Source organism: Marmota monax, unplaced genomic scaffold, assembly GCF_021218885.2.
Source record: "Marmota monax isolate L192 unplaced genomic scaffold, Marmota_monax_Labrador192_F-V1.1 WCK01_AAM20220418_F8-fsc00086, whole genome shotgun sequence".
Classification (NCBI taxonomy): domain Eukaryota; kingdom Metazoa; phylum Chordata; class Mammalia; order Rodentia; family Sciuridae; genus Marmota; species Marmota monax.
Window position 1 is genome coordinate 7,909,944 of NW_026693086.1, and position 10,075 is coordinate 7,920,018.

Here is a 10,075-nt window from a genome sequence, read left to right on the forward strand (position 1 = left end):
CAAGGGCTCAGCGGGACGCCGGCGGACTGTACCGCGCATCCACGCGGAGGGTCCAGCGCGGCGCCCAAGCTGCATCCTCCAGCCTCAGGGCCGTGTCCTCTGGTGGAGCTGCCCCGCCCGCCCCGAGCACGCCCCCGCGAGCGCGCCTCCGCGAGCGCGCATCCGCGTCCGGAGCACCAATCGGAGCGGGGCAGGCGAGCAGGCCCGCTCCCATAGGCCGCGCCCGCGCAGGCCTCTCGCACTGCCTCCGCCACTGGGCAAGCTTGCTGCCAATCAGGGCGGAGTCGCAGCGGCCTCGACCAATGGCAGGAGGCGGCCGGGGATCGGCCTCCTGGGCCCCGCTGCTAGCCACCGCCTTCGCCTTCTTTCCGCGCAGGTTCCGCTGCTCGGCCCGCCCGGCAGCCGCGTCATGCCCTGCGCTGCCCAGCGCTAGAGCCCGCGGCCACCGCCCTCCCCGCCCGCAGCCGCGCCCACCGCCCAGAGCCAGAGGGATGGTGGTAGTCACGGGGCGGGAGCCAGACAGCCGTCGCCCTGACGGTGCCATGTCCAGCTCCGACGCCGAGGACGACTTTCTGGACCCGGCCACGCCGACGGCCACGCAGGCGGGCCACGCGCTGCCGCTGCTACCACAGGAGGTAGCGGACCCAGGCGGGGCGGGGCGGTGGGACAGGTGCAGGCAGGACCCACCTGGAGCGGGGTGGGGCGGGGACAGGTGCAGGGAGGGCCGACCTGGGGAGGGGACAGGTGCAGGTAGGACCAACCTGGAGAGGGGACAGGTTCACGCAGGACCGACCTGGGGAGGGAATAGGTGCAGGCAGGACCGACCTGGGGCGGGGCGGGGGGAGCAGGTGCAGAGGACCGACCTGGGGAAGGGACGGGTGCAGGCAGGACCGACCTGGGGAGGAGACAGGTGCAGGCAGGACCGACCTGGGGAGGGGACAGATGCAGGCAAGACTGAAAGGGGGGGTGCAGCAGGACCCACTTGGGTGGGCTGGGGCTGGGGCTTGGGCAGGGGTGGGGAACAGGTGCTGGCAGGGCCCACCTGAGAGAGCAGGGGCAACTGGAGCTTCCCTGCTCTCCTGCAAAGCCCACTGGGGTGTGGCAGGTCAGGCGTGTCCCTACCCCTCCTTCCAACACCAGCTGGCCAGAGTCCACAGAGGCCGGGAGGTTGCATCCTAAGTTTGTGTCTGGAGCGGGGTGGGTGAGCCAGCTCTTCCCAGGAGATGATGGGGTCTTCCAGAGAAGCCAGGGAGGCTGCCCAGGGGCAGGCAGGACTACCTGCAGGTGAGGAGCAGATGCAGGAAGATCTCCCCCAGTAGCTGCGGTGCCCCTGCACTGTGGCTTCACTGGTTCTAATTGTGTGTACCATACTATCACTAAAGAGACCCTCAGGGGAAAGGGTAAGGAGGGTGGACCCTGAAGTCAGAGGCTAGGAGTATTGCTGGACACGGAAGGCTGGGCTGGGTGAGGCCCTGGGCTGCAAAGAGCATCTTAGAGCCCTGAATGCCTGGCATCTTGGAAACCTGTGAAGACAAGCAAAATTCTACACATACTCTCTGCAGCTGGGAAAAATAGCCAGCAGAGACATAGTTTTGTGCACTGTCATTGAGGAAATGATGTGGCTTGAGGGAAAGGGCACAAGAACTACAGACTGGAGCACCAGTGCTCCAAGTGAGCACCAAAACTGTTTTGATTACCTTTTTTTTTTTTTTTTTTTTTTTGAGACAGGATTTCACTTAAGTTGTCCAGGCTGGTCTTGAACTTGTGATCCTCCTGACTCCTCCTCCCCAATAACTGGGATTACAGGTGTGTGCCACCACACCCGTCTACCTTTGTTTTGTTTTGCTTTGTGGTTCTGGGATTGAACCCAGGGCCTCACACATGCAAGGCAAGCACTGAGCTGCATCCCAGCCCTCCATTACTGTTTTTCATGATGGTGCTGTAGCCCAGTGGTAGAGCATCTGCCTGGCAGGTGTAAGGCTCTGGGCTTGATTTCCCAGCAACCCCTACACACACACACACACACACCTCTGGGGAGGAGACAGGTGCAGGCAAGACTTAGAGCCCTGAATGCCTGGCATCTTGGAAACCTGTAAAGACAAGCAAAATTCTACACATACTCTCTGCAGCTTTTTTTCATCTGTTTCAATTCTCATCCCTAACATGGAACAAATACATAGTTTGGTATCAAATATCCTTAGAAAAGATTAAAAGAGCTCCAGAAATATAAAGTATTATTATTCCAAAACAGTATTTGAGTCCTTGGTGTGCACATCCAATGGGTGAAGAAGGCTTGTAGAGGAAGCACCCTCTGGGTGCATGGGAGTCAGCACATACCTACAAAATCTGCTTGTTTCCTTCCTTCCTCCATCTGTAAACCTCAGGTCTTCACTGTGAGCTGGGCCTTAGGTGTGTATCACGTCACATCTTTTTTTTTATAATAACACATTTTTTTAATATTTAATTTTTAGTTCTCGGCGGACATAACATCTTTGTTTGTATGTGGTGCTAAGGATCGAACCCAGGCCGCACGCATGCCAGGCGAGCGCGCTACCGCTTGAGGCACAACCCCAGCCACGTCACATCTTTACATCCAACTTTATGTGACTGCCTGAATAGATGCACAGAGACTTTGACTAGACCAGGATAGAACTCTAGTTGGCCTGGAGGAAGCCTTGGGGAAGTTAGAGGCCTGGCTTCGTCTCTTTGCAGTTTGGTGGGAGCCATGGCAATTGAATGCCACCTGACATTGTAGGGCTCTGAGTTTCCCAGAACAAGTCTGTCTTTCTGACCTCCCCAAGCCCTTGCCTCCCGGACCTCAGGTGAACTGGGGACTGATCATCTCTTTCTGCAGAGTGAGAGGGACAGGAATGGAGCAAGGGAGGGACAAGGACTGGCTGGACCCTCAGCAGACATCTGCTGATCTCTGCTGCCAGCAGGCTGTCCCCTTGGCGAGCCGAGGTCTAGTGAAGCAGGTCAGCAGCAGGTTGTGCTGGGTGCTGAGGCAGGACTGTGCGTGGAGTGGGGGTGAGTGTGCTGGGCAGAAGGGGCAGTGGAGCAGCCAGACCCACAGAGGAGGGACTTGGACAGGAGCCTTGAGAAGGATCTGCCTGGTGCCTGGAGTGGATCAGAAGAGGAGACCCACGGGTTGGCAGCTTGGCAGGTCACCTCCATCCAAGGTCCCCTCTGCAGTGCACAGCCTGCACCTCCAGCTGGGGTGATTTCATTGACTAGTGGACAGAGGAAGAGTGGTCACAGAAGGCAGCGCAAGCCAGGGCAGGAGGACAACAAGCTGAGGAAGTGCAGGGAGGACAGGGAGGTCTTGGACTCTGAGAGCAGAGGCCTGATTACGAGCTCCCGGAGTGGGATGCAGGACTTAGCAACTGGAGGATGGAGGAGGAGGGAGGGGAAAGAGAGGACCATCCAGACCAGGGCTCAGCTTGCAGAGGCTGAGCGCACAGGTGGCAGCAGCAGACCGAGCAGACTGCAGGTGGGAAGCCCACTCGCCCCCACTGCCTGAGGGCTCTGGTTGTTCCTTCCAGTTTCCTGAGGTTGTCCCCCTTAACATCGGAGGGGCTCACTTCACAACACGCCTGTCCACTCTGCGGCGTTACGAGGACACCATGCTGGCTGCCATGTTCAGTGGGCGACATTACATCCCCACAGACGCAGAGGGCCGGTACTTCATCGACCGAGATGGCACACACTTTGGGTACGTCTCCATCCACCGTCCACTTTGCAGTCCTGGCAAGTGAGTTACCTGGGCTCAGGTCTGGGGCCTCGGCATGGTACCTGGCACCTAGAGGGCAGGGGGGTAACGTGGGGTTGGTAAATGGGTTCATGCATTGGGGCAGAATTCTGAGTCGCTTTGCCAGTGGAGACAGGACAGCCAGAGAGATCCCAGCATCACACACCAGCTGGATGGGATGAAACACGGAAGCCCGGCTCCCAGGAGCACACCTGAGGCAGAGGATCGTGAGTTCAAGGTCAGCCTCAGCAACTCAGCTAGACCCTGCCTCTAAATAAAACATATAAAAGGACTGGGGATGTGGCTCAGTGGTTAAGCCCCTGGCTGCAACACCCAGACCAAAACCAAAACAAAACAAATCCCATCTATCCTGTGCAGTCTGACTCCTGGGTAGTAGTCACCTGCCTGGAGAGGCCAGGTGTGATCTCACCGAGCACTGGGATCCTGGGCTCAGTGTGGCCACGTCATAAGACAGAGACAGCTGAGGTGGGGCTGACCAGCATGCCATACCTGTTTGCCAAGAAAAGTCTTAAACAGACCAACCCTTTGTTCCTGTGATTTTAACACTAAAAGATGTGAACACTCAAGGTCAAAAAGAAAAGCCCTTCTGAAGGAAAGGCTTCATAAAGATCCTAGGACTCTCTGCCTCAGTTTCTCTTGGTGACAAGAGGAGTTACGGCTGCTTCATGGACTCTCAGGATCGAGGAGCTTTGGTGTGACCTCTGGCCAGGTGCTCTTCAGAGTATTTGGCTGGGATTTTTGTTCCTTCAGTGGAGTGGAGATGACTCAGAACCAGTGTGGTCCTTGACCTTGAAGCACGTGTCCAGGGAGGCAGACTGCACACACGGCACCTCTGTGCTGCCTGCACTGGGGGAAGGGTCACTTCTGTGCTCAGCAAGAGGCTTCTGGCTAATGATCTGCTTTGAAGCATCTGGGTGTCCCAGTGGGCTGTCAGCTGCCTCTGATGCTGGGAAAACAAAGTGTCACCTCACTCGTGGAACTATAAAAAGGTCTTTGTTTGCAGGTGGCACTCTCAGCTGGCCTTGCCCTGAGGTCTTGTTTCTCAGAGCGCCTGGAAGTTTGCTGAAGACCCCCGAGGACCAGCTTTATTTTATTTATTTATTTTTTTTTAAGAGAGAATTTTTTTTTAATATTCATTTTTTAGTTTTCGGCAGACACAACATCTTTGTGTGTATGTGGTGCTGAGGATCGAACCCGCGCCGCACGTATTCCAGGCGAGCGCGCTACCGCTTGAGCCACATCCCCAGCCCCCGAGGACCAGCTTTAGAAGGGGCTATGAGGAGGGGGTCAGGGTTCGACCCCAGGCCAAATGCCCACACTCAGGTGGCCATAGCTGGCATATGCTAGACCCTGGCCAGGCCACAACCGGAGGCAAGAAGTGGCAGCATGCCTGGGTGGTAAGCTGGATGGTGGTAAGCCAGTGGTGCACCCTAAGCAGAGGTGTGCAGCTCCTGTTCCAGGACCCACAGAGGCTACGCGGGTGCCTCCTGGGGCTGTCCCCATTGTGGTCAGCACAGGGCGCTGTGGTCTGCATACCTCTCAAGGCCTGGGCATTGTGGCTGTGGGCTGAGAGGCAGCCGGTCTGTGCCTCTGGCGGCTGGTCCCCTGCAGCAGAGGTTTCCGGGACCTCCCTGGACCCCCAGGTCCTTTAGAACAGAGGTGGAGAGCACCACACTGAGGCTGCCGAGAGGACTGCGTGGGCAGCAGTGGGCAGCGGCTGGCACCGACAGGTCTCCAGTGCTCCCCAGCAGGTTGCACTGAGTGCAGGCCAGTTCCCGAGGCCACCGCTGGGTCCTGGATTTACCGGTCCCCTCCCATCCCGTCAGCAGTGGGGCGGAACACTCAGCACTAACTCAAAGAATCTGAAAACAGAGTTAGAAGGATGGAATTTTTTTGAAGAAAATATGTGTGATTTTTTTTTAGTCCTGAGACCAGTTGGTCCCAACACTGGGGTCTGGCGTTTTGTTTCCTTGATGGTGGGGATGGGCACCAGGTGGCATGCCCAGGCCGAGCTGGTGGGAGTGTGGAGTGCAGCAGCGCCTGGGTGCCCGCCACTTCCCACAGTGCCCAGCAGAAGTTAGCGCCTGTCTCAGAGACCTCACCAGGAGGGTGAGGTGTCATGCTCTGTGACAGCCAAAAGCTGGAGCTAGCCCCAGCGCCCATCACCGGAGGATGGATGAATGGAGAGTAGTCATCACCTTCAGTGATGTGCCACTTAATTGAGGAGTGAAAGGAGCAGTGAGCAGGAGCAGACCCTCTGGGCAGGTACATCTGAGAGCCAGTATGTCGGAGGGGGAGCGGCTAGGAGAGCTGCAGCCTGCCCTGTGAGTCTCAGGCCCACCCAGCCCACCTTGTAGGTGGGACTGACCTGGAAGGGCAGGGAGCCCCGGAGGTGAGTCATTCTGTACCTGGGTTTGGGTGGTGGTTGTGAGAATGTGTTGCCTGCTTACACCGGTAACTGGATTTTATAATTGAGATGGGTGTATTTGGGTGGGGGCTGCAGCTGGGTGGTAAGCTGGACGCCCCTCTCAGCCATCTTTCCTTCCTTCCTGCACCTGGGGACTTGCTTCAGTCATGACCTTCCGTGTGAAAGCGGTACATCTGTATGTGCATGTAAAGATCCTATCTTCTAACCGTACCTGTGAGCTCCTAATAAGGACAACAGTAACGACAACACTGACTAAGGCAACTAGTCATACCGCTGAGAGTTTTCCGATGCTCTCGTGTCAGCGTGAGACGTTGCGAGGCGCTTTATTATTTTATTTTGCAAAAGTGGAGGTCAGGTTCACTTAACCACACGGCACTGCTGGCCTTGGTCCAGGCCCTGTGCTCCAGCCCAGGCTGGTGGGCTTCTGGCCAATCCTGTCCTCTCCCCACTTAGGGACGTGCTGAACTTCCTGCGCTCGGGAGACCTGCCGCCGCGGGAGCGCGTGCGCGCCGTGCACAAGGAGGCCCAGTACTACGCCATCGGGCCGCTGCTGGAGCAGCTGGAGAACGTGCAGCCGCTCAAGGGCGAGAAGGTGCGCCAGGCCTTCCTGGGGCTCATGCCCTACTACAAAGGTGAGGGTCAAGGGCCCTGTCCGTCTGGGGTCCGGGGGGTCCACAGGGCACGGGTCAGTGCCTGGGTCTCCGGGGCCTGGGTTCCCGCCAGAGCAAGGGGGTCCAAGGTTCCACCAGATCACGTAAGTGGGCGGACATCCTCCCTGGGTGGTGCTGGAGACTCCGGCCCAGGCTGAAGGGACCGCTGGCTTGCGGGGCAGCGTGTTCGGAGGGCAGCCTCCGCTGCTGGCCCCCTAATGCTCGAGGAGCAGTGACCTTGTTCAGGCTTGTGCCAGTGGGCCCCCAGCCCCCCGCCCCAGCTCAGCCTCGGTCCCGGCGTCCCGCTGTCCGGGCGCTCCCTTGGCCCCTGCCGCCCTGCCCATGACTGGTACTGTGTTGCCCGTAGACCACCTGGAGCGGATCGTGGAGATCGCGCGGCTGCGGGCGGTGCAGCGCAAGGCGCGCTTTGCCAAGCTCAAGGTCTGCGTCTTCAAGGAGGAAATGCCCATCACGCCGTACGAGTGTCCACTGCTCAATTCCCTACGCTTCGAGCGAAGCGAAAGTGATGGTCAGCTCTTTGAGCACCACTGTGAGGTGGACGTGTCCTTTGGGCCCTGGGAGGCCGTGGCGGACGTCTACGACCTGCTGCACTGCCTGGTCACCGACCTGGCGGCCCAGGGCCTCACGGTGGACCACCAGTGCATCGGGGTGTGCGACAAGCACCTGGTCAACCACTACTACTGCAAGCGCCCCATCTACGAGTTCAAGATCACCTGGTGGTGAGCAGCGAGGGAGGCCTCCCCTCCTCGGTGGCTCTGCTGTCCCAGAACCCAGGGCAGGACCAAGTCCCAAGGCACAGCTTCTTGGGACAGGTGCAGCCTCAGGGCTAGTCTCAGAGCTTGTGGCCCTCAGGACAGGGACCAGGCTCCCACGCCTTTTCCTGGGCATGGCAGCCTGCACCTGTGGCTGGCCGTGTCCAGCCAGGGCTTCAGCAGGAGGCGCAGAGAGGTTCCGGTGAGGCTGCTGCCCGAGAGGACGCTGCATGGGCATGAGGGTGCCCTCCTGGGCCCAGGGCAGCCGTGTGGACCGGGCGTGTGGGCTCTGCCCTGCGCCTGCCCTGGCAGGGAGTGAGGAGACCTCCTCAGAACAGTTCCCCGCGCCTCTTGGAGATGTGGCCCTTATTGCCAAAGCCACGTACTAGGACAGCCATAGGACACCACCATGTTTACAGCAGGGCATCTTCTCAGTATCACGGGAGTGCAGCGGATGGGACACCTGTCCTCTGCCAGCCAGAACACCCTGACACCTGTCCGGGTCCCTCACATTGAGCTGGAGGGGCCTTCCCAGACCCTATTGCTCTTCTTGCCGATGCCCTCCCCCAGGGTCTGCTCTGGAGAAGTGCCCAGGCCTGCCCCCCCTGTCGGCAGAGGAGGGCCCTCGGTGGCCTCTACCACTTGTTTCCATGTCACTCTGTCTGCAGCTTGGGGCCCTAGCTGGGCAGTGGGCTCTCATCCTCCAGGGAGAGCTGTGCAGTGTCCCTGCGTCGGGCTCCTTGCTGTCAGTGGTGTCCTGGACGACTCGGGGTGACTCCAGAGGGAGAGATCTTATATGTGAAGAGTTGACGAGCCAGGACTGGGCTGCGCCTGTGGTCCCCGCTGCTCAGGAGGCTGGGGTGGGAGGACAGCATGAGGCCCAAGTTCAGTACCAGCCTGGCAACAGAGCAAGACCCTGTCTCAAAAAAACCAAGGGAGAGAGCATCATTGAGCTCAGCCTCACTGCACTAAGTAGCCAATGAGAAGCTCAGGTGGAGGTGGCTACGTCCTACTGAGGAAGAGAGGGCCATGTCGGGACCCTGGCTGAGTCCTTCATCCTGATCCCAGTGGGAGGAGAGTCCAGGGAGAGTCCAGGGAGTTCCCATCTCACTCCTGGGAGGGTGGGACGGTGGAAACTCTGTCTGAGAGGACAGGGCTGTCATTCCTGGTCCAAGACTCGCATTTCTTCTCATTCTCAAGAACACAGTCGTCTGTTCCAAAGCTGACATCCCTGCAGTGACTGACCCTGCTCTGACAGGGAGGCCGTCCACTTGATGGGGCTCCCTGCTGCTCCTATGCTTCTCTCTGAGGGACTGTGGCAGATGCTTCCAGAGGAGTGCCTGGTCTGGGGCCCCCCTGGGGCCCTTGGCTTCCTACCGAGCACTGCCATGAGCATCAGGGAGCTTGGCTGTTGTCCTCCACACCTGCAGGATGGGAGAAAACTGGTCTGCCCAGGGTCACTCGTGCCCAGGAGCAGGTCCTAAAGGTTGCCCGGGTTGCAGGGTGCTGGCCAAGGACACTGTCCCTCCGGCTCCTGCTGGAGCTGCCCATTTCCCCATTCTTCATGCTATCCTCAGTGGTGAGTTCTCTGCCACTGTGGGGAGGGGAGGAGACAAGGCTCGGGGGCAGGAAGACCGGCCGAGGGGACACTGGGCACCAGCCTGAGGCTCCTCCCTAGAAGTGGTCTCACCCTCCTGTTGAGTCCAGCTGGCCTTGACCTCCTGGGCTCACACAATCCTGCCTCCTCAGCCCCCTGAGTGCTGGGACTTGCAGCAGTGCCCGTTGCACCTGCCCCCATCCTGCACAGTGTCTGGGGGTGTCCTGAGTGCTGGGGCTTGTAGCAGTGCCCACTGCACCTGCCCCCCGTCCTGCTCAGTGTGTGGGGGAGTTGGCAAAGACTTGTCAGAACCATGTGGGTTTCTTTTTCTACAAACAACAAAAAAATCCTTTGTTTTCTTTTAATTAGTGACCTTTCTACTTTTTTGTGGCACAAGAGCTTTGTTCATGCTGAGGAGCATAATCATTGCAATTCTTCCCATGGCTAGTGGAGCAGGTGTACCTAGATGTCCTCCTGTGCCCTCCACGCTCATGTCTGTCTACCTGCTCTGCCTCCTGGAGCACTTCCTAAGGCGAGTGAGGGAATCGGGGCCCAGCATGGCCTTCTCTTCTGAGAAGTTTGGGCCAGGTGACCATGCCACTGGGTGGTGGTGTGCAGTGGCCATCTGTGGAAGCCGCGTCTCCAAGGCCATCCTTGTGACCTCAGGGGCCAGGAAGGGTGGGTAGGAGAGCTCCCAGGGCCACCCATGGCCCTCCACTAGAAGGGATGCGTGTCCACGGCTGAGGGGGTGGACAGCCAGTGCCTGCCAAGGAGCTGCCCTTCCCTTCCACTTGGCAGGTGGAGAACAGGACCTTGTGGGGCAGTGCTAGCCATGACAAAATTCAACAAAAATGACTA

General features: G+C 58.8%; 1 protein-coding gene across 2 annotated transcripts; it reads left to right on the plus strand.

Annotated features, from left to right (window-relative positions):
- Nucleotides 1–356: 356 nt before the first annotated feature.
- Nucleotides 357–9,582, plus strand: Kctd7 (potassium channel tetramerization domain containing 7). Of its 2 annotated transcripts, none has more exons than XM_046454560.2 (4): nucleotides 357–635; nucleotides 3,543–3,751; nucleotides 6,651–6,829; nucleotides 7,215–9,582. In XM_046454560.2, the coding sequence occupies exons 1-4, from the start codon at nucleotides 492–494 to the stop codon at nucleotides 7,589–7,591; spliced, it is 909 nt and encodes a 302-aa protein (XP_046310516.1). In that variant the 5' UTR covers nucleotides 357–491; the 3' UTR covers nucleotides 7,592–9,582. The 2 variants fall into 2 exon arrangements, with proteins under 2 accessions (XP_046310516.1, XP_046310517.1); XM_046454561.2 differs by having other exon boundaries at nucleotides 358–635; nucleotides 3,543–3,712.
- The last annotated feature ends 493 nt before the right edge of the window (nucleotides 9,583–10,075 follow it).